Genomic DNA, 24,081 nt, shown 5'->3' with positions numbered 1-24,081 from the left:
TTACTAACGGCGATTTGAACGCGTATACTTTTTCGATTGAGATTTTTTTTGCCTCCTTTTGCTTTAATTTCAATTGCATCGCCACAAAGAAAACATCGCTTTGTGAATGGAAAATACACTTTCTTGGGCAAAATCACGGATTGAGACGGTGAATTTTGGCGATTCCACGCTGAAATGTGGCTCTCACTCGTGTAATTTTTACTGCATACCTTATGCACAGTTATTTTATTTCTTTTACGCCCTATCAACTCTACTTTCCCGTCTTGCCGTTTTTCACTAGCTTTGCGAAAAGCACTCACTCCTTTTCTTTTAACGTCTATTGTTTGTTGATTTGCCAACGGTTGGCCACATATAAAACACGAAGTTTCAACGTCCATCGCAAAAGTTTAGAAGTACGTGCGTAAATAAATAACACGCTGGTGGAGTCGCGACATGCGTGTTTGGCAGTCATCTGCCCACTGAAGATGCATATTTTGCTGCAGAATTAGTGAAGTCCAGACAGAGTGCAATAAAAATGCCACGGAGATAAGAAAATGCTAGGCAGTGCATAATCCTGGAGCCCAGTTGAAACCCGAAGACCGCATCCTAGCCAGGATTGTAGCCCCAGAATACGGGAAAGATAACACCTCGAAAAAAATAAACCATTGAGATAGTGAGTCACTCACGCGGAATCTCGCGAGACATCACAAATACGTTGAGGACGGGGATATTTATCCCGTTTTAGTAAATATTAGTTTATTACTTTTTTGACATTTGGATCCGTTTGTTCTCTCTTAAGGGTAATACAATCATCTGAGATGAAAAAAGTAGCAATTAATCCAATCTTACTGTATTAAGACATTTTTTCAGGGAGGGATAGCGAAAACGGAAGGGATGATGGAACACATTTCAGGTATAATAAAGCATTAAAATGATTTATTAAATGTTAGAAATGAAAAACTGTTGAAACGAAAACCGTTTAAAGCGTGTAACGCCTCAGAACTTGGCGGACAGCGGCGAGCCGGACCGCGCTAAGGGGTGCGCCGCGAAAACGTGAATAGGCGCGATGTTCACGATGCTGTATCTTCCTCAATTTTTAAGCAAACCTAACATATGTATACACCATTTTCTTCCAAATTATGTCAGCTATTCAAAACATTAGCTAAATCCGGGACTTTTCCTCATCCGTAGCCGCTATATCAAAAAAACCGCAAAAAAAGGCCTTTTTAGGCCATTTTTTCAAAATAGCGGAAAATGCTCACCAGATACGCGTGCGGAAACTTCAGATTCGGATTCAGCGACCCAAAAAACATAAAGTAGGCCAAAAAAATCGCTGTGTACCCAAAATTCCAGGTAGACTTACCAGGTGCCTGGACTATTATTTCAGAATTCTAAATTGAATCGGCTCATGCGAAAACCGCTAATGTCTAGTTTCTCTTATTTTGAGTGAACTGCAAAAAACTGTAGAAGCCTTTTAAATGCGGGATTAAAAAATGTTCAGAAGTTGATTATTACAAGAGTGGATTGTAGAAAAGGATCTCTAACAGTTTCCAGCTCCTCTTCTGTCTGGGACTGATTGATTAAAAAGAAAGGATTATGGACATTAGCGGTTTTCGCATGATACAAAAAAATCGCTCAGTTTTGGAGCCATTTGATATTTTCAAAATTCATTCTAAAGATGTTAAAGCGGTAGATTATCATTCCCATAAAGTTAAAAAAATAAAATTCTGGACAATTGCGGTACTTAAAATATAAGTTTCATCACAAAACTCCCAGCAATACACTGGACATTAGCGGTTCTCGCATGATTTGTGCGTGGACGGTTCTAAAACATTGAAAATGCATATTTTTCAGTATGCCTTTCAGGCAAAATAAGGTTGTCCTAACATATTTTGAGGTGCTGAATCCGAATATGACCTCCGTTTTGTTCCATCACTCTCCGATTTTCCGGAAAAGCCGATTTTACTCGGAAAAATGACCATTTTTGGGCATTTTCAGTGTTTTTCCGACAGTTATCCCCTGCAGAATGTAGGTAAAATTTTTCGTAGCTACGAGATTCAATTATGCCGATGTCTTTTTAACTGATGAGTCCGGAAATGACCTTAATTTTTCCTGTTCACCTCTCAGTTTTCCGGGAAAGGAACTTTTTCCCAGGAAAATTAGCAAATCCGACGTATATTTGTCGTGCATGCAATTAATTTTTATAAGTTTTCCTGGACCCGTGGTAGTATGTTATTTATGTATTTTGAGCTGCTAAATCCCAATATGACCTCGGTTTCTTTCTTTCACACTTCAGATTCCGGTAAAGCCAAGTTTTCCAAGCCTAAAATTGTGTATTGTAAAAGCTTTGTCGGTTCGAAGTGTATTCAAAATTCATTGTATAAATGTCTCCGATATGTGATGCATCAATTCCTTTGTATTTTGATCTGTTAAATTCAAATATGATCTCAGATTTTTCCGATCACCCATCATTTTTCCGGAAAAGTTGCTTTTCCTAAGAAAACGCTCTTTTCAGATATTTTTGCAAAGATTTTTCTGCTCCAAGGAGTTTCAATAATTCTCCTGTGGGTGATAACGAATTTCTAAGGTTATGATCGGGTTTTTCAGTTCAAATGGGCCTGTTGCATGCAAGAGATACAGCCGCGCGAATAGACTTTTGAGAGGTTAAATGACACGAAAATTACGATGGTCACATTAAAAAAGTCTGAAATACACTCCTTACTGCGCAATTTGCGTTGTCAGGAACGCGCTTTTTCAAATTTCCCGCGTCTGGGGGTAGTTTTCTAATCACCGGAAACGAGCAAACGGCGGGCTCGGTGATTTCCGGAAGATGCCGAGTCGTTGTTGTTGTTGTTATTTTTTCCTTCAGTTTGTTTACAAACCCAACGTGATCTCTTATAGTGGTCCATATACGCTTTATGCGGTAACCAAATCGATCAACTTTTAAATATCCAACGCAATCCTTCTACATTTCATTTCACGATATCACGAGCTCCGATTTTTAGGTTATGTTGTCAGTTTTAGTTGACCGGAAATAGCCGCGAGTTGCCGTTAATTGTTTCCGTTAGAACACTGCCCCCAGACGCGGGAAATTTGAAAAAGCGCGTTCCTCACGACGCAAAATGCGCAGTAAGGAGTGTATTTCAGACTTTTTTAATGTGACCATCGTAATTTTCGTGTCATTTAACCTCTGAAAAGTCTATTCGCACGGCTGTATCTCTTGCATGCAACAGGCCCATTACATGAGGATCGATGTATCACACATGCAGAAAATGTTTTGAATTTCCCTGGAAGTGGGAACAGTTCGGAAAAGCTTTTGGCCCGGAAAAATCGGACCTCAATCAAATGCGAGTTCAGTGCCTCTTAATACAGCAAGAGAGACCTAAAGAGGATCTCGGAAAATTTCTGAAACTCCTCAGAACAGAAAAATCATCGCAAATAACGAAAAATCATGAGGCATATAACAAAAGATGGACATAATGTCATCCAGGAGACATTTTCTTATTTTGGTTTGTTGTACAGTATAATGAGGCTACGAGTATACGGCAGTAATAACGAAAGATGGGCATTAGCGGTTTTCGCATGATTCGGACCACGACCCCCCCTGAAAAGGGCTTCAAACCTAAGGAGCAAACATTTTCACTACATTAATGAGTGTGTCTGACCTTCTGGAGTATTTTAACCCAAAAATCTCAAAATTAAAAAAAATGGACATTAGCAGTTTTTGCACGAGCCGATTCAATCGTAGTTCCTTATAGTAAAATGTGGTCCATAGGTTTAAATGCTAGAATTGACAGGTAAAAATAAAGTTGATCTAGTGTCTTAAAATAGCAAATATACTCATCATGGTGATTCTAAATACATTTAGATGTAAAATGACGAGATATCTCACCTTGAAATCTGGCAATCTTGATTGTGTTTATTAGTTCTGTCAATTTTTGACAGAGGGCATTACGCATCCAGTTGTACTCATGATGAAAACTTTCAATAAAGATTAGTGAAAATGTCTAATGACCTGAACTGATATCAGCATATTGAAATGTGAACAAATGAGTTGGTTTGGAGGAGAATAGTCCTGATAAAACCTATTTTTCTTGTCAGTTAATACTCGCTGTGAACGAATATTTTCACAGAGAAATAGTTTAAATTTGCCTCTAAATGGAATAAATAGATGACTGCTTGAAAAAGAACTAGATAATAATGAGTTTTCTTTACCAATGTCAATAACACCAGCTACACCACCCGTGACGAGACCTACGAGCAACACACACAGCCACCCAGACCAAGCGTCATGGGCACCTCTGACTAAATCACAGATAGACTTTTGTTTTCGTTTGACAATGTAACGGTGCCTCATGCGATCTCGTGCTATGTCACGCTGCCAATCGATGGTATGAAAATCTTCATACTGACCAATTCCAGGGATTTCATCTGAATCCACTGATACTGCAATAAGAAAGGCAAAAAAATCAATAAATTAAGGATTAAAGATATCATAGTGGCTTCATGGATGAAGCAGAAATGCATAAAAATACGAGGGACATGGCTGCCTATCAGCCGACAAATACTGAAATAAATTTAAAAATTATCACCAAATAGTCATCCTCGAGTAATTCATGAGTTATGGTGTCAAACATTTGATCGATCTCCCTCTTGCACGTGCCGATTGCTTATGCTAATCAGGACTGATAGTGGGTTGGAGACATTGGTTGTCTTGACAAGATTTTAATAGCCGCTACTGCAGCAAAAAAAAAAAAAAAAAAAAAAAAAAAAATCTAGAACCAAATTACCTCAGAGTTACTGTACAGGTCCTGAAAACCTCGCGACCTGCCACTTTCGGCAGCTGGTTAAAATTTGTATTCATCTCGTGAATATCTTGCAAATTCAATTACAAGCAACATTATGAAGACACACTCAAAGAAAGAGAGAGAGAAAAAAATGATCTTTGAATTTTCTAAAACAAATATGATATGCTTCAAAATAATCAAGAAAATTTTGTTCTCGATAACTGGATATGGAAAATTAAAAGAATATAACAAAGATGTTCATCTGCTCTCACTTCCTTAGTTTTGAAGAACAGCAATTTTCAATTTCAATCAACCGAAAAATGTAAAGTACTTACTTAATGGATGATAGGGTGAATACATTAAATAGGAAAAAACACTATGTGCAACAAACTGTATCAAAACTTCCTCCACAATGTTTTGACAAAAGATAGAGACTACATGACTTTATGAGACGCCCTTTTCAAAATAGGGGGAGGAGCAAGAACACAGAAAAAAAGAGCAAAAAGAGACAACTGACAGTGTTTCGAGGAAAGAAAATTCAAAAAACGCAATAGAATCCATGCTACAGGCTAGCTGTCAACTGCTCAGGTAGCACATGATATCTTAATCGAACTAATTGTAAGTGGTCCTGGTATTAGCAGTCTTAATGGGGCACATTTTAAGTTCATACGCAAAGGCAACTAATAGTTTTACTCAACAGGAAAAACAAAACATAACATTGGAAGCGAGAAACGAACAATACAGTTTATGCCAGCTCTATATCACACAAGCACTAATCTACAAATGAAAGTAAAAAAGGCTAGCAACTGAAACATCTCACTATGGACTCTCATCTACTGAGACACAATGATAATGATGAGGTGGGGGAGCGTAAATTGAAAAGAGCACTAGGCTATCTCACTCCTTATCAGAAAGAGCTTTGTTTACAGCTCTTCATACAAATAATGCAATGGAGGCTAATTTTCTGAAAAACTTGACATGCAATAACTGAGCAGATGAAAATAAAACAAAGATAGACATAAAAAAAGTAAAGATAAGATGTGAAATGGACGATGGATATTATACCAAAATTGGATAGAGGGAGAATTCTTTTGGTATCTATATTATACAGCTACAAGCCAAATTCTTGAAGACAATATTTCTGACAAAATTTCGGACCGTTAAGGATGATCACAATCCTCTATTTTCTAAAATGACGTTATTTATTTCAAATATTACAATGGGCCTGTTGCAAACTTTTGCTAGAGCAAAAATGATAGTTGTTTCTATCAGTAAATGTCTCAAAAATCATGATGAGCGCATTGGCAAAGTTTGAAATGCACTCCTAACTTCACAATCTGCGTAAGAAATTTGCGTTTTTTGAGCTCCCCCCTTCAAGAACGATACTACGGCACAGGTGAATATTTCGTTAGAGGTGTCGTTCCATTCAACCCCTGTGCACTAGGATACTACACAATATTCAACATGGCTGACACCAATCCGCCAAAACAAATGTGCCTGGACGAGATTCAAACCATTTGTTAACAACCCAGCATCTTTACATTAACGATTTCTTCGCATTGATAAAAATCTGCTTTGGTTGACCTTCTGCTCCCGATTGCGATTTGCGCGCGGAAGCGTCGGCTATGTTGAATATTGCTTCGGCAAAAGGGTTGAAAGGAATGACTACTCTAACGAAATGTTCACCTGTGCGATAGTATCGTTTTGGAAGCGGAAACTAAAAAAAAAAAGCAAATTTCTTACACAGATTGTGAAGTTAGGAGTGCATTTCAAACTTTGTCAAAGCGCTCATCGTGATTTTTGAGACATTTACTGATAGAAACAACTCTTATTTTCGCTCTAGCAAAAGTGTGCAACAGGCTACATTAATCAATTAATTAATTTTTCCTCTTTTGGCAACTTTTGGTGGGTATCAAGTAACCTATCATCACTTCAGAGGAAATTGAGCTGACCGGGGGAAGAATAATTTCATATCTAGGATGAAGCCTGAATTGCACAAATTTTTAAGCTATTCAATGGGGAAATAAATAAATTGCAGGTATTCGGAAATTGTAAAATTGAAAAAATAAATGGAAATTTTTCAGTAAACTCTGCACAAGATATCCTGGATATTCTTATTAGACAAATATACTGGGAGATTAGTCCAAGAAAATGATCAAATCATTTCAATCATCAATGTTTAAAAGGAGGAGAATGCACAACTGTGAACCATAAAGTACTTTTGCTCCAGTTTCTAAGAGTAATTTTCTCCGATTTCTCCGATCAAAAAGATGACCATCAACAATATTGTAAGCTATGCAATTTCCATGAGGCAATACAATTTTTGGTCTAGAGGCCATCCATAAATTAAGTAAGGCACTTAAGGGGGTAGGGGGAGTCTTTAGCAGCCTTACAAGGAGGGGGGGGGTAGGGCTGTGCCTTACGTAAGCTTTCCAGCCTATATTTAAAGAAAATGCATAAATCTCTTTTTTGTCAGGTTAGTAACAAAATTCAAGATGAAATAGAGGAAATCAGCACCGATCGGACCACGCTCCTGTCATTTCTCTTAATTGCCACTTCTTCACTACGTGGAATGATAAGTAGTGACTTCATCCTTATGTCAACTTTGTACTTATAACTATTCCAAGGGCAAAAAAATCTTCAATTTTGCTCCACATATTTTTGTTTATTAAACTAACTTTATCATTAATATTTCCTCTGAACTTACTTCAAAAATTTAGTTGTAATAATACAAATTTTGGCCTCAAAATTTCATTCTTTTTCGAAAAGAAAACGTAAAGCTGGAATCACAGGCTAAATGTGGGAGCTGAATGTGCCTCGAATTTGGAAGTCATCGGCTCGATGCCTGAAATGCAATGAGGCTCAGCGACCATCAGAAAATTTGCAATGAGGCTCAGCGACCATCGTAAAATATCGGATTTGTCTGAACTATTCGAATAGATTTGATACAAATTTGTATGAAAATAACTCGAATTTACGAAATTTCAGACGTTGAGCAATGACTGTTGACTTCCATATTCAGCTGCTAAATTCAGCGTGTGATTCCAGCATGATGCTTCGATCTGGGATAATAGAAAAAAAAGGGGGGGGGGGGAGTCAGTCGAGCCTTACATAATTTTTAGAGGGGGAGGAGGGGTAAAGGATGCCTTATGGTGCCTTACAAGGGGGGGAGGCGTCTAAAAATGGGAGAAAGTGCCTTACATAATTTATAAATGGCCCCCTAGATTATCGAATATAATGTTAATCTACATCCAGAATTCTGAAGCACAGAAACTGAATCATTTTTTTTTAAACCTTGAATCTTAAATAATAAAAATAAAATACAAAGAAAAGTAAAATTGAAATAGGTATTGTCATAATATTCTTGAATTTTGGTTTAGAAATTAAAGATTAAACATTTAGAGCATGAAAATTACAATTTTAAGGTTGAAAAAAGGGGGGGGGGGGATCAGTGATGGGTATGCTATCTTAACTAAGGAAAAAGGATTGAAAAAAATAAATAAATAACCAGTCAAGGAAACAAGATTTTCTAAAACTGAAAACGAGAAAAAGAAGTGTGCCTGACAGAAGGGGAAGACTCACCAAGACTTTCACCACCGGAAAAATAAACACCACCTTGAAAGAAGTACAAAACCTTTCTCAGATTTATAATTATTTAGAGCATCCGTTAAACTTTAAAAATTTATTAAAAAAAACTTTGGAAGTCACTGATAAAGAACACAACAAAAGGAGAAGTTCAAAATATAAGGGGGAAAATTGACTTGGCTCTTGAAAAGGAACTGGGATTAATTCAAATAATGATATGGTCCAAAAGGTCACCATTACAACATATCGAAAGAACATGGGTTAACAGAAAACATTGTTTTGTTAGTGGGTGAATAAAAGCTTTGGGGACTGAGTTCATCATTATAAAGCTATCATCTGAAGGTTGTTTAAGATACGTTAACTATAGAAAAATGTATTCGTAACTTCTCAAACAAATTTTTTCAAGGGGGTAAAAATAAGGACTGAAGGATCATCACATATTACTTCTAGAACCAAGCAGTATATAATGTAATCTCAGGATGCCTAAAATTACAGCTAATTCATTGATAGGTATACGGTATAAAACAACTTGCTCCAAGCAATGATAAGAGAAAAAAACATTATATCGTACATCGTGGAGCCTGTGGTTTTCTTTTTAGATTTTCTACTGGGCTGGGCAGAATAACATTGTTTTGGTCTCAAACTATTATCCGCTCCTTCACTGATAGGTATTATACCAATACCTTCTCGACCATACCTGGTCACGCCCAGATTGAGGTTATGTCGTTAGTGAATCGGTTTCCGCAATGTGTTTACGTTAGTGCTAACAGGTTAAGAGTGCGAAATCGCGAGTTTTCTTGTTGAATTCGAGTTTAATCAGTTTTTTTCTGGCAGAAATCAATTCTGTGCCATAAGCCTCACTCTTGGTGAGATTTACAACGTTTTAAAGAGTTTTATCGGTTCAATTTCTCCTCGTATTCCCTAAGTGATCGGACGGTTCTTCTCCATGTGTTTGACTGAGTGTTTTTTTCAGGAAAAGCTTCGTGTTTCCTCCCGCGACCTAATGTGTTAATTTTTGTGTGGATCATTAAAGCTTCCTAAGAAGTTTCTCAAATAATTTCGTGCAAAACCAAGGGGCGAACTGCTGTGTGTGTCTTGTGAAGTTGCAGCTGTGGTAAGATGGCTTATTTTGTCGTAACAGAGGGACCATCAATGCTTGCCTTTGATCTCCTAATAATCAAATATGAAGTAAAATTAAGTTTGAGTCTTTCAGACCTCTTAGTTTCACTGCACTCTGAGCGCACTCAACTGCACTTTGAGTGCAATGAAACAGCCTTAATTTACTTCACATTATCTACGATGATGCCTTCTACACTTCAGCGTGCGAACTGGATCGTTCCTTGGAATTGTAAGAATCTTAATCCTATTGATTTTAAGGTGTGTGCTTGTTTTGATCCGTTATTACCTAATTTTATGGCATGGATTTTCTTTTTTATAATGCCTTGGATTTTATATGGTACTTCAGTAAGCGTTAGCTTCTGTGATATTTCTATTTTGCTGCTGCTTTTGCTGAACTAGACAATTGTGCAATTTAGAGCAATGGGTAGATGCTGCTGTGTGCCTGGCTGCAAATCTAATTATGCAAGCTCCTCTGGTCCTGATGTCTCAACCTTTAAATTCCCTGATCCTGCCAAAGAGCCAGAGCGTCATGCAAAATGGTTGAGTGCTCTCAGTAGGGATAGCTTTATGCCTACCAAAAGTTCTGTAGTATGCATGATCCACTTCCATCCTCAGTTTGTTGTGACGCATGATGAGTTCAAGAGCAAAGAGGGCTCTATCATTCGAGTTGAGAGACAGAGACCAAAATTGACTGACGATGCTTATCCCTCTATCTTTCCCAACCAACCCATATACCGATCAACTGTCCCTGCTAAACAAAGAAAAGATCCTGCAGAGCGAGAGCAAGACATGGCTCAAGTTCAATTGAAAAGAAATTTCCAGCTACAAGAGGAGAAAGACATAATCCCTAGCTTTGAATAATTAAAGGAGGGTCTTTCAAAGAGGAACGAATCTTTAAAGTCAATATTACACCCTGGTTATATTATTCTCATTAAAGCAGAAGATGATGAATTTGATACAGTGCCATTCATCATCTGTGCAAAAGTTTCTAAGGAATTGACTGTGAAAGTTTTTAATAATTTTGCTGAGCTACCAGGAGAAATGTTCAAGTCTTGTCTTGGCCCGAATCTGAAATGTGATCGTTGGTCATTTGATTCATTGATTCAAATGTTACCACAGGGAGATGTAAGGCCCCTAAAATAGAAAGTAATTTGTTTTGCAGAAAAAATATCTGATGCAGTGGTATGGTCTGAGCCAGTTGCCGATAGTGAAACTGAAAGGGCAGCAAAACTTAATTTCCTGGTTGAGCAGTTAAAGTTAGCTGTAGCTACCAACATCCGCTACTCACCGGAAATGCTTAAGTGGGCTGCTGCAATTTTTTACACTTTCCCCAGAGCTTACAAGTCAATGAGAGCCACGCAGCAATTGACAATCCCCCACCAAAGGTACCTGCGAAAACTCCTCTGCAAAATTGGAAATGACGGTTGCGGGATGGGACCAACTCAAAGGGCTTTTCTGATAGAAAAATTTAAATTACTCTCAGAGGATTTTTATACAACCAGCGACCCTTCATACTGTGACATTGGTTTGATAGGGATTTTAAATTTTATATTTATATGTACCAAAATACCATGCTCAAACGTTTGGTTGGGAATTAGTAGAGTTTATCTAAACTTTCTTTAAAGTGCATGATAAACAGCAATAGTGCTGGGAAAAATAGCATTGAAAGAGTATAAATTAAGGTAAGATATTACCAATCCTTGGCATTCATGTCGGAGGTCTAAACACTACGATGAAAATAACTTTGATGAACAGTTTTGAGCAATTGGACTGACAAGAGACCACTAGATTCAAAACTGATTGTCAAAGCAAAAATTTGGGCTTTCAAACTGCAACAGCGAGCTGATTTGGCGAGCAGAAGGTACTTAAATACTTATTGGATGAGAAAGGAAATCATTTACAAGATACTAATTTAAGAGGTGAACTTGTCTGACTGCAAAAGAGTGCCATATCTGCTTAGGAAAGAGAGCAATCATACAGAAAAACTTCCTGTGGGTTTGAACTGGGTAGGTAATGAAATCCCACAGGAAAAATGCGAACACAAACCTCAGAATGGGCTTCATGGTTGCATATGAGACAGAAATTCGAGACTGCATTTTTGTATTACAGAACTATAATGAGAGAAGATGATTTAAAATCACTTTCCTATGATGAAAACTCCACCACTTGAACGAAAATCAATTATTTCCACCCTAGTAACAGCAATCTCCATGAAGCGCAAGATTAGGTACTGATCAAATCTTCAATATTTTCCTTGTAACGAGTTTAAACACAACTGTAACTGCTCATATCTTCAGGGGGAACTTGGGGAGTCACAACACACAAAAAAAATGATGAAAATTGGCCGTACGATAGTAAATTAACGTCAAAACTCACAATTTCCCATTACACTGCCATTGATAAACAGGCGTTTCATCGATTTACTAACGACATAACCTCAATCTGAGTGTGACCAGGTATGGTCGAGACGGTATTGATTATACTTATTATTTTTTACTCTTTATTCACTTAATACTTTATTTTTACATTGAGGTACAATGTGCCCCTTATCGCAGGCTTAAACAATAACCTAACATATTTACACACCATTCAGGGTTGCTACAGAATTTAGAAAATGAAATTCCCTGATTTCCCTGACCAATTTTGAGAAATTTCCCTGACATCTGATGGTATGCAGGATGGTTAAAAAGACATAATTTGAAATACTTTTCTTGAAAACATATAAGTTTGATGGTGAATAATTGATACGCATACACCCAGGTTTTTTTTTTTGTCACTGACAGCAACAAAAGGAAGTTACATCTTTGATTGGCCCATTATTAAAGAAGTTTTGGTCAATTTCTCATGTTGCATCTCCTCAAAGTTTACATTGACATCTGGCTCTGATAGCCTCAGACTAAGAGTAGAAATCCTGCAATTTGAGCAGTATTTGCTGGGTGTGTTACCACTTCCATTTAGGACTAATAGTAGGTAAAACTGAGTCTATTCCACACAATGTATGAAAGGAAAGGAAGTTTGAGCTAATCATGTTTCACTTTCAAAGCATTAAAAACTAGAAAAGCATTGTACTTTACACTGAAACAATGCCTTGCTGCTAATATAAAACCTCATTGAGACAAAGGCACAAACACAGAAATTACAGCAAAAACGAGCCAATCCACTTCCCCAGTTCAAATTTTAGTATTGCTTAAAACAGTTTCATCCTTTTGAAAGTTAGTAGGAAAATTATTCAAAGACAGGGATTGGTTGAATAAAAATGCATGAGTTATTGAAGCTAGGTAGAGAGAGGTAATTCCTTTTCATTATTGCTGTGTGTAAAAGGTTAAGTTGGTACACACACATCAATAGAACCGCGTAAGAGGAGGCGGTATGGAGGGGGCAACTGAAGGGAAGCAGTGGCGGATCCACAGTGAGTCCAGGGGGGGGGGGGGAGCCATTTGCTAGTGCGGAGTGGGGGTCTGGGAGGCCTCCCCCAGAAAATTTTTAAGAAAATAGGTCCTCCCAGATTGATTTTTAAGCAGTTGAACTATACAATTTGTGCATTACTTGAAAGATAAAAACTGACTGGTAATACCTCTTTCAGCGTAATCTTATTTTGGTATATGGACTACCTATTTATTACTGCGGTGTTGAGCAACTTTTGGTTTGGTAAACATAGGTTATGTGGTTTTGTCTTTAAAATATTTCAGTTAAAGTCAAGGAGCACTTTTTTCCCTCTCCCTTCCCCCCTCCTCGCCCATTTTACCTGCTCTTCTCTTGGCCTGGGGGGGGGGGGGGGGGGGGAGGTTCATGCCACCATGGCCCTCTCTCCTTGAATCCGCCACTGAAGAGAAGAGACAGAGTGAGGAGAGCACGATGACGCATGAATTCATCCGCAAAATCGCCCCTTACAAACCTGAACTTGCAACATTAGTTGTTCGAAATTTCGGACTCGATCTTGGAAGCAAAGAATGGCTATTTTACGATTTTTCCCTGACATTATCGTCATTTTTCCTGAGACTTCCTGGTTTTCCTTGACTGTGGCAACCCTGACCATTGAATGATAGCAGTGGAAGGGGGGGCGGCTAATAACTAAGGTGGTTGGAGGAGTTGGTCTTTTTACTGGTGAGTTACTGTCAATATTATTGTACTTACTGTCTTACTATTATCAATTCAGCTATCTTCTCGCCTGAGAGAGACGCTTCCTTTCCCAGCCGATTGCCAGAGGTAAACTACACCTCTAGGGCTATCGCTTCAATTCATGACTTTACACACTCTAGGGGTCGCCTGTAGCACTACCATGGACCAAGAGAATAAATAAGAGCCCCCAACTCTCAATTTAAACCTGTGTGAAAAACCGTTACCGTGCAACTGCAGCGAACCTGGCAGAGGGTGCAGTGAACTAACGCCACAGCGGTCCACGCTCGTACCTCTATAGTAGGTAGTATTCCATTGGATGTTTGTTGTAAATTTTATGATTTATTTATTTAGATTATTTAGATAATTGAATACATTTTACTTTAGCAAACTGATGAAGTAGTACAGATACATATCTTCTGCAGAGGTCAATGCGAAGGACTTAGATTTGAAGTATCTTATCAAAACACAAGCAAATTTGATGATTTATTCAACTTCTGAGGCAGAAATAAAGAGACTTGCTAATAATCAAAATAAAGTTAATGCTTGAAGTCAAGTACCTCTGATTTTGTGACACTCAGTTGATTTTTATCAGTACATCACTATTTCTCTCTAAAAAGATTCCACTTTAACAAAGGAACGCCTTCAACAAATAGTACAATCCTCCATCACACTATAAATACACACTTCCTTTTGCTTTCTCAACAGCAGTTGCTGCTGAGTAAGAAGGTTGTAGAAAACACTTTACATTATTACCAGTTTATGTACCCGAAGACTTATTAAGATTGAAATAAAAATGGGAAACTTTTCACATTAAACTCTTCAGAATGACCACGAGGATCTAGAAACTTCCATGAGCCATGGGGCACTGATAAGCCTAAATAGACGGTGCAAGAAATCATGGAACAGGAGAACCCAATTGTCGGTTTAGTTCACTAGACCCTCTGCCAGGTACCACTAGTGTCGCCGTTGACTGGAGTTGGGAGTTCTTATTTATTCTTTTGGTCAATGGCACTACTGTTTCTTGCAGAGATGCTAGGTTGTTCTACTGGCATTTTTTTTCTTACTATTGTTATTATTTTTAGACTTTCTTCATAAAAAAAAAATCGTTTTTGGATTAAAAGAGATTGAAAGATGGGCTATGGCCATATCTTTCAAACATAGAGCCTTTTAAAATTGTTAAAAATTTACTATTATTAATAGATATTATTATTATATTTTTTTCCCCTCTTAACTTTAGCGTTTTGCTGTAGGGATCAGAATAGAATTATCTCTACAAGCTAGAGGCGAAAACAATTTTAGGTCAGTCATTCACCTGCTAATAGTGAATTTTTTTGGACCAGTTATATTTTTGATGAAAGAAACAGGTTGCCGGCCAGGTTGGCCTGGTGGTCAGCGCGTCTGACTCTAGACCAATAGGTCCCGGGTTCGAATCCCGGTGATGGCGACAAATTTTCATGGAACTGACGAGTGGATCTGCAGAAACAGATTCCATTCGGCCTTAATCCCTGAAAATTTGAAAGCCTGGAGCATGGATGTGCCTAAATCCCATGATGTCTAAGGACAATAAATACTGTCTATCGATGGCTGTGGGTTCCAACAGAATATAAGCCACTAAACCAGCAAAAAAAAAAAAAAAAAGAAACAGGTTATATAGATACATCACGTCTTTAACACTCCTGCCAAGAGCAATAGTGCTGGAATTTTAATAGGACAAAATACTATTTGTAACTCAATACTTCAGGAAAGCAAGGTGGAAAGAAAAATACTTACAGGCTCCTCCTCCACCATGATGATGGTCTCCTAACGTGTGCTCAGTCATTGTGCCAGAGGTAGTGATATCTATCATTTCATCATCACTGCTCACTGATATAGACCGCAAGTTACTGCCACCATACTGATCAGCAGTAATTGATACCTGCAGATAGGCAAATTTAAAAAAGTAAAATAAATAAGTAAAAGTAATAGAACCTTAGTACATCTCCTGGTTGTAACTCAACAGACTTTGAGCTGTTGCTCAGTAAAGATGTTGAAGTTTGATGATTGAAGAATGATGCAATTTTACTCAATAAGCAAGACAAGAACTGATATGAATATCTTTGTGATAGGAGCTACATAGGGGTCGAAATGCGCAATTCAAGACTCAGTTTGGTCTCATAAATGCATCATATTTAATACTTACCTAAATTCAGTTTGAAATTTATGTTAATATTAATCTTTCTCATTTTGGTTGAATGATCCGCGTTGATCAGCAGGGCGCACAGGATGAAAATGAACTATTTCCAACTTTTTCAAATTTTGGAAACTGCAAAAAACTGTCATTTTGGTGCATGCCTATCGATTTTCTTAGAATAGGGCTTAAACGTTGCAAATACCAAGAGGCTTCAGTGTTGAAAGTTTAAAATATCACAAAATATTAAAGTTTCCAAAATAAAAAGAAAAAGTTAAAGATTGTCTCTCTTCTCATGATTTTAATTATCAGATGCTTTCTCTTTTGGTCTGACTGAGATTAGTAGCCGAGTCGTTTTTTTCATTTAAAAAGCTACTTTAGGCAAATATTAATAAGATGCAACAAAATTATAAAAATTAGAAATTTATGAAGTTTAAAAATTTAAAGAAATTGTTTTTCTTTTCTTCTTTTTTCAAATGTAGGCATGGTTTAAAGGAAATGGAAACATTTTCAACTAATGACTAAATGATAATAGATTGATTACTAATGTAAACATGAACTTAAATTTAAAACTTTAGCAGGAATTTTATCTTAGTACAGCCGAAATTTCAATTTGATAAATTTTTATTTGTAAATCCTAACTGACGTCACTTTCGGAACAAGCAAAAACAATTCTTGCAAGGATCAATGTTCAACATAATCACCCAAAAAAAGTAAAGAGTGCTTGTTTTGATCCAATACACCTTGTACAAATGAGAAAGGCAACAGTAGCGAAAAACTGAGTCATATCCCCTTCCTACCTAATTACTTTGTACCGACAGCACAAAATGTCTTGCTACCTGAAGTTCAGTGGTTTTCAGTCCTGCCGTCCAGTTCCACTATATCACCACTTTCACTGGAATGGTAATGGTTGTAACTTTCAATGGAAAAAAGAAATTATATTCTTGAAAGGTCCAGGAAGAGAGCAAAATAAATTTCCGAAACCACCAACAGCCTACCACATGCAAATTTCGGGCCCCTAGACCCACGCTACACCTCAACTACTACAATGTTCCTCTAATTTTATAATTTTAAAATTTACTCTCATGTTTGAAGTCAACATATCATATATATTTTACAAATCATTACAACAAGCTCTCTGACCTATTGAATGTTCATTTTTGGACATGGGAGTTGTATTGTAAGTGGGAGAGCTGGCGCAACTTTTAAGCATTTTCCAGGTTCCGGATTCCGAGACTCCTGTGTGACGCTGGGTCACTTTTTCGATACATGGGTACCCAGCCATCCAATGTAAACAAAGAAGATAAGAATTACCACGTATTTCACACGGCCATTTTGGATCGAACATGTATCGAAAAAGTGACCGAAGCTCAGCTCACACCGGGCTCGGAACTACTTGAGCAGAACATGGCGCCAGCTCTCCCATTTAAATTAGGTACGACTGTGTACTCTATGATTTTTGGAAGCAGTTTGTTCTAGAAATTTGTTGGACTAACTTCTAATATTTCTGCAGCTTTTGACACAGGTATTTACATTACATTAAAAAAGTTGCATTAAAAATGCTCCCATTAAAACAATGAAAATGTTCATTTTGGCAGCGCTTTGTTTTTGAGATCTACTGCGTTGATTTCCATAATATTTGCAATACTCCATCCAAATGCATTTTTGGGGTTATAAATTAAAACAAATTTGGCCCAAAAATGTTTGTCTTTGCTAATAGGTAAAGAGAGCAAACCAAAATTTTTAAAATGAGCTGAAGATAAGGTCCATAGAACCAGAGATTTTTTAGAAAGATCCTTAAAATTGGCTACCCTGTACTTCTGCCAATTACAAAAATAGTCAAAAAGCTTCATGGTAGTTTTATTTTATTTTTTAATTAGTAGGTAAATCAAGTTCACCAAAGGACGACGGACCGGTCTTATGGGAAAAGTGGGCCCGGTTAAATCGGCTGGCGTTTTGATATGTTGTAGGTCTTAACCTACTGATCCAAAGTGTCAATGGGCATTTCTCCCTATCTCGAAGTTTTACCCCCCATTTTGGGGGTCAAAGTTGCCAATTCGGCGTAAATTTGGCAGTTTTGACACCCGGGTTTATTGGTCGCCTATGAGATTCTTTGATGGTTTCTTGAGTCTTTTGAACTAGCTTGCGCGGGTCGGATCAAACCGATCCTTCTATTATGTTTTGGAGAACTTTTTCGCAAATGACTCAGGCTGCTTCTTGAAAGGTCTAAGATGCAGCTCAAAATATACCTCCCCCCCGGGGGGGGGGGGGGGGGGGAGGCGAAAACTGGGCCGAAAAGCCGACTGAACTCGGGCAGCGAAAGTTGCCCGAGTTTGATTGTTGATCGGTTGATGAGTTGATAGGTTGACCGATGATTTTGTCATGTTTTGGAGTTTTTTTTTTTTTTATCCCAATGAAACAGACTGCATTTCGGAAGGTCGACTGAGATGGAGCACGGAATATGCTGTATGAGAAAGGAGGCTTCTCAATCCGCACCCTCCCTCGCAATAGGATCTCTCAGCATAGGTCAGTGTGGCACTGACACTAGTAGAGTGACACTTTTGAATGTGGCTAGGACGATTAAAACTTCATACCGTTTTACGCATCATTCAATTTTCAGCATATCCTGATGCATTTCAGAATTTCGACGAGGGGAAGGGTTATTTGCTTTTGAAAAGAAAAAAAATTAAAAAGAAGAAGTACATGACCTTGTTTTTTTCTTAGATTTTCTGATTACGTAAAAAAATCTCAGCGAGCTCGCCGCACTTTCTGCACTGAGAGCTTCCAGGATTTGATCCATTACTTATGGAGCTCCAGTAGAAAGAATGAAAAACCCAGAACTCGTCAAATACCTTCAGAACTGATTGCATTGCATATATTGCCTTTTTGCGAATGCTTTGCTTTCTTCCGTGCCTTTCTTGACATTCTACAAAACTGTTTAATGCTTGATAATAATGTGCGATTTCATTTAAAAAATCACCTAGATGATATATTTCTGAAATCAACCGACGTTATATACGTCTCAGCCGTAGGAATCATCTGCACCATTAGCTTTCGCTTATAGAAATATTGGGCTCAGTCGGAAATGCGTGTCAGCTAAAACGACCCTCGGAATTATGTATGAGTGATGGTGGTGGTAAAAAATGCCACTATACTAGTGTCAGTGCCACACTGACCTATGCTGAGAGATCCTATTGCAAGGGAGGGTGCGGATTGAGAAACCTCCTTTCTCATACAGCATATTCCGTGCTCCATCTCAGTCGACCTTCCGAAATGCAGTCTGTTTCATTGGGATAAAAAAAAAAAAACTCCAAAACATGACAAAATCATCGGTTTGATGCAACTCGCGAGAGCTAGTTTCGCTGCCTGAGTTCGGTCGGCTTTTCGGCCCAGTTTTCGCTTCGGGGGGGGGGGGGGGGGGGGGGAGAAGGTATATTTTGAGCTGCATCTTAGTAGACCTTTCAAGAAGCAGCCTGAGTCACTTGCGAAAAAGTTCTCCAAAACATAATAAAAGGATCGGTTTGATCCGACCCGCGCAAGCCAGTTCAAAAGACTCAAGAAACCATCAAAGAATCTCATAGGCGACCAATAAACCCGGGTGTCAAAACTGCCAAATATACGCCGAATTGGCAACTTTGACCCCCAAAATGGGGGGTAAAACTTCGAGATAGGGAGAAATGCCCATTGACACTTTTGATCAGTAGGTTAAGACCTACAACATATCAAAACGCCAGCCGATTTAACCGGGCCCACTTTTCCCATAAGACCGGTCCGTCGTCCTTTCATGAAATCCAAGATGAACGAGTCGAAAGCTTCTTTGATTTGATGTTAAACATTCCCTGTTTAAAATATCATTTCATTTCATATGAACCATCAATTCAGCATCTAACCAGATTGTAAGTAATGTCTTCAAAATTTGAATTGATTACTGAAAAATTTGCAAAGCACACATGCAAATTTGTGGATTACTTTACACAACCTGAGGAAGGGAACTCAACTCATTGTCTACAAGAAAATCCCATTTCTTTTGCTGGTTTCTAGAAATTCACGTTTTTCCAGTGGAAAGGCCGTGCAAGCTCAGAGATAATAGAACATACTAAAAGATTCTTAAATATTTACTAGAGAAAGGTGGCAGGGAGCATTGCATGCTCATCTTGAACTAAAAATTGTTACTATTCACTAGAATTTCATCCGACTCTTGAAGTTCGAGGTGTGTGCAGAAGGAGGCGGATAACTTGACAGAAATTGATGAGAGTCAAAATAAAGAATAAAAGCAAAAGAAGCAACACATACCAAATCATTGGATAAGCGTCGGATACGACGTACCTTCTCGTCGGTTGCATGATAAGAGGCGGGTGTGTTGGAAGCTGCAGAACCACTGCTCACTTTCAAGGGGCGTTTTTCCATGATTCAAAAAGTACATAATTCTAGAACAAGGAATAAATGCAGCAATATGTAATGACTAACAGTAAAAAAAATATAAAGTGGGCCTTTGGCCAACTAAAAATAAAAGACAAACATGCAGGGGGTACCCCAGACATCCATGGGCATATGATATACCAAGCCTGCATCAGATTGTGGCATCAGCAGATTGTGTAATTGAATTTGTCTACATGAGAAATCTCATGATCAAACTAATTGAAAAACATAAACAAAACATCCTATAAGGAAAAAAGTAATAATTACTTTATTCATTGGTAATTCCAGCACCATTACTTAAGCTCATTTGAAATGGTGTAAATAGAACACGATCTTAACCTCGAGATACTAGAAGTTCCAGGAAAATGATTTGCTAATACCTCAGCATGGAACAAAATAAATAATATTAGGATATTAGAGAGAGTATTTTGAGGGGTGTGGACAGGATCTTCTGGTTCTGAAACCTGACATTACTATGTAGTATTTAGAACAGACAGAGAAAAACAAATACAAATTAAGAGGTAGACATTGTATGTCGTATGTAGATACAACTGTCAGGAATTGTTTTTGTCACCCCTTACCAGTGGTGCTATCTGATTCTATGTATTGGCCTGTCGGTGTTACTAACGGGAGAAATCGTGCCAAATCGTATATACCTTTTCGCAGGTGTACTTTTGGACTGTTGCAGATTCTTGCCGTAGGACGCGCTGTCGTCAAGTGTACCTTTCGCTGGTAGTGTGCCTTTCGCCGCCATTGCTGTTTCATCGTTTATCAACTTTTACCAATGTTTCTCTCTCCCGGAAAATAGAAATAGTAGTATAAATCTTTGCAAGGGATTTCTCTTTAATGAGACAGAATGATGAGGTTCTGATTCCTCTCTTGACTTCATAATTTGGTCTTGCTTGATTCTTATGAAGCCTTTTTTCCTCCCTATAAAATAGTGAATTTCCTTCGGCAAACACACCAATATGCTGTCAAATGTGAAACATTTTGAGGTGTTTCAAAATAATTCCTCCTGTTAATTGCTTTCTTCAAAGGACAGTTTTCAAGTTTAAGAAAAGTAAATATAGTATAATCCTCTGTATGACTTCTAAATTAAGTCATCTTCCCATTTCGCAATTGGGCATTGAAAACTGATATTTATAAAAAGAAACTAAAATTAATATTAACAAAGAGACTATAAATAAAATTAAGATTTTCGAAAATATTATCTTTTTTTTTCAATATAAAATTGTCCATAAATTAATCAGTAGGTTCATCCACAGGATGATACTGAATGTGCCGCTTTAAATTGAGCTCCCTTCAAAAATAAAATCTTACTATCTACACTATTTTAACTTCAGTTTCCTGGAAGATTTAAGTAAAAAATTGCTGAAGCTTAAATAAAACTAGAGGTGAGTAATATGAAACTACTGGTTAAATATTATTCAGATTCTACGGCTCAAATGGTTAAATGTCTTGACAGAGTTTATTAAAGAAATGGACTCTTCAATACTGCTTGGGACTGATTCTTCATTTCTTCGCTACCGAATTGATTTCTCTGTTTTTGTAATTTGCCGCCTATTTCGGTGTAACTCAGCTGCTTTTCGTGCGTCACATTCGGGCTCCATCGGTAAATGACGTCACCATCGTGTACCTTTGCGTTCGGCCAGCTTCGGTATTCTCCGGATAGGTTCGGTCCTATCCGTAAAGACACCTGCGAAAAGGTGTATATTTTTCGTTCGGATTTCGCCCGTTAGGCGCACTCTTGGCCTGTTGAGAGGTGTTGAGAGAGAGGAAGTCATCAGAAATTGATACGATGAGCAAGCTCTGATAGAACCACTGAAATGCTGTACTTACATTATACGTGAATGCATGTGTTGCTGGATACCCTATGAAACCACAGTCATTTCGGAATCACACATACTAACAAGGAGCCATGCACTTTTGGGAATCATGATAATGAGCGCTCTCGATCAAGTTCAATGTAATAAATAGGGGGTATTACGGAGACTCCAACGAAACAATGCCAAGGAAGCTAGTTTACTATTCGGGGCAGATCTGAGGTCCCTGTGACATGCTTCCTTGCACGCATGACGAAAATGATGTCAGGTAAATAGTAGCACGGGTAGCAGAATGACCCAGTTACAAAACATACTTACATGCTGACTGAAAATCTACCCAATATTCAGAGGCGAATTCGCCTGACCCCACTAGTTAGCCCATATGCTGACATGAAGGCACACTGACGAAAGTTCTTCTGCAGAACCATAGGTAAAACTAGAGAAGGTGATAGAAACGAAAAATTGTCAAACTATAGTTGACTGTGATCAGGTTGACAAGTGAAGGAGAAAAGAGGGTCCATAAATACATGACTTGATTTCGACTCACCATCGTAATCCCCATGGGTTTAACCCTCTCCAATGGGTTACGTAACATGCACTGGTAATGACTAATAAATGGTTGAGACAAAAACGAGGGAACAAAACAAAATTACGCAAATCGGGGATTAAATTTTCGTGGCGTGCTTGAAACGCTAGGAATTTTGACAAGGCGAACGAATAACAATGATCACAATACGGCATGACACAGCCACAGAAGCAAAAATCTTGGAAAAACTACGAACTGGAACTTGCCTACGTCACAGCCAGACTTCAGGATGGCTGCCTTGCCTCCACCTTCTACACTTTCTCTTTGACAAACGATAAGCCCTAGAGTCCCTTTATACCCAGAGTTGAGACAACTCGATTATCAGCTGACTGGCAGCCGGCCTTGGCTGGCCATGGAGGCCAAAACGAGTGCACCCGAACGAACGATATTGATAGAGTACCTGTATAGGGAGAGTAGCGACAGATCGGTTCATGGAGGGCTTAGGGCCCAAAAGTGCAGCCTGCAGCCACCCTTCTGAGCAACTTCTAACACACAAAATTTCACTGCCAGCCTACAGATTTCAATTCTAACCAAGATGGCTAAGAATGTATATAAATGAGCGTTCTTTCGCAAAAATAAGTAAATTTATGCAAAAAGTAAACCAAATACATGCTTTCTAAACGACGGTTCGTAACAATTGTATTTGTAAATCGCTCTGGACATTCGAAATTCATAGGTGGCTGCCCTTTTGGGCCCTAACTTTATTCGCGGAGGCATCCGCGGTGAAGGCCTGATGGACTTTCGGAGTTTCAGATCTGTCGCTACTCTCCCTATACAGGTACTCTAGATATTGAGGGAAAAGGATCAGGAATCCTGCGATGTCTGTCACACAAAAACAACAACATCAACAAAGTGATCAATTAAAAAGAAAATGAGATTGGTTTGTGAATAATTTCTTAATCTATTTTCATTTTGGACCTATGGAAATAACAATTTACTCTTGATAAACCACAATGGGCCTGTTGCAAACTTTTGCTAGAGCAAAACTAAGAGTCGTTTCTTACAGATAATGCCTCAAAAATCACGATGAGCGCATCGGCAAAGTCTGAAATGCACTCATAATTTCACAATCTGCGTAAGAAATTTGCGGTTTTTTGAGCTTCCCGCTTCAAAAACGATACTACGGTACAGGTGAACATTTTGTTGCAGGAGTCGTTCCATTGGTGGCAATATTCATCATGGCCGACGCCAGTCCGCCAAAACACGTGTGATGGGACGAGATAACACCTGAACAGGATTAAACCAGATAACAACAGAGATGGAAAATTTCATGAAATTTATTCGAGTGAAATTTCACGCGTGAAATTTCATGAAATTTCATGAAATTTCACGAAATTTCATGAAATTTATTGAAACTTTTGAGGATACATTCAAGAGGCCAAGAAACGCCTAGAAACGGTGATTCTCGATATTGAGATTTTTCAGCCCCCCCTGACCTAACCTAACCTCACCACCCACTCTTCCAGCAGCTCAGTTTTTTATCACGAAGATTTCGGT

General features: G+C 38.2%; 1 protein-coding gene across 8 annotated transcripts in view; it reads right to left on the bottom strand.

Moving 5' to 3' along the window:
- Positions 1-22,802, bottom strand: part of ClC-c (chloride channel protein 3) — a 67,859-nt gene extending 45,057 nt beyond the window's left edge. The window contains exons 1-5 of one of the 8 annotated variants that reach the window (XM_019052623.2): positions 22,546-22,802; positions 20,050-20,183; positions 15,360-15,504; positions 8,349-8,381; positions 4,195-4,425 (exon numbers count right to left, since the gene is read on the bottom strand). In XM_019052623.2, the coding sequence (XP_018908168.1) occupies positions 4,195-4,425; positions 8,349-8,381; positions 15,360-15,504; positions 20,050-20,163 (523 nt within the window). In that variant the 5' untranslated portion in view covers positions 20,164-20,183; positions 22,546-22,802. Of the gene's footprint in view, positions 1-4,194; positions 4,426-5,101; positions 5,580-8,348; positions 8,382-10,045; positions 10,116-15,359; positions 15,505-20,049; positions 20,184-22,316; positions 22,516-22,545 lie in introns of those variants that run through there. The other 7 variants (XM_019052626.2, XM_019052624.2, XM_072296216.1 and 4 more) reach the window with 7 other exon arrangements.
- Between the last annotated feature and the right edge of the window lie 1,279 nt (positions 22,803-24,081).

The sequence above is a fragment of the Bemisia tabaci genome, chromosome 2, assembly GCF_918797505.1.
Source record: "Bemisia tabaci chromosome 2, PGI_BMITA_v3".
Classification (NCBI taxonomy): domain Eukaryota; kingdom Metazoa; phylum Arthropoda; class Insecta; order Hemiptera; family Aleyrodidae; genus Bemisia; species Bemisia tabaci.
The sequence above is the reverse complement of the archived record's forward strand: the minus strand, read 5'-3'. Positions and strand labels throughout refer to the sequence as shown.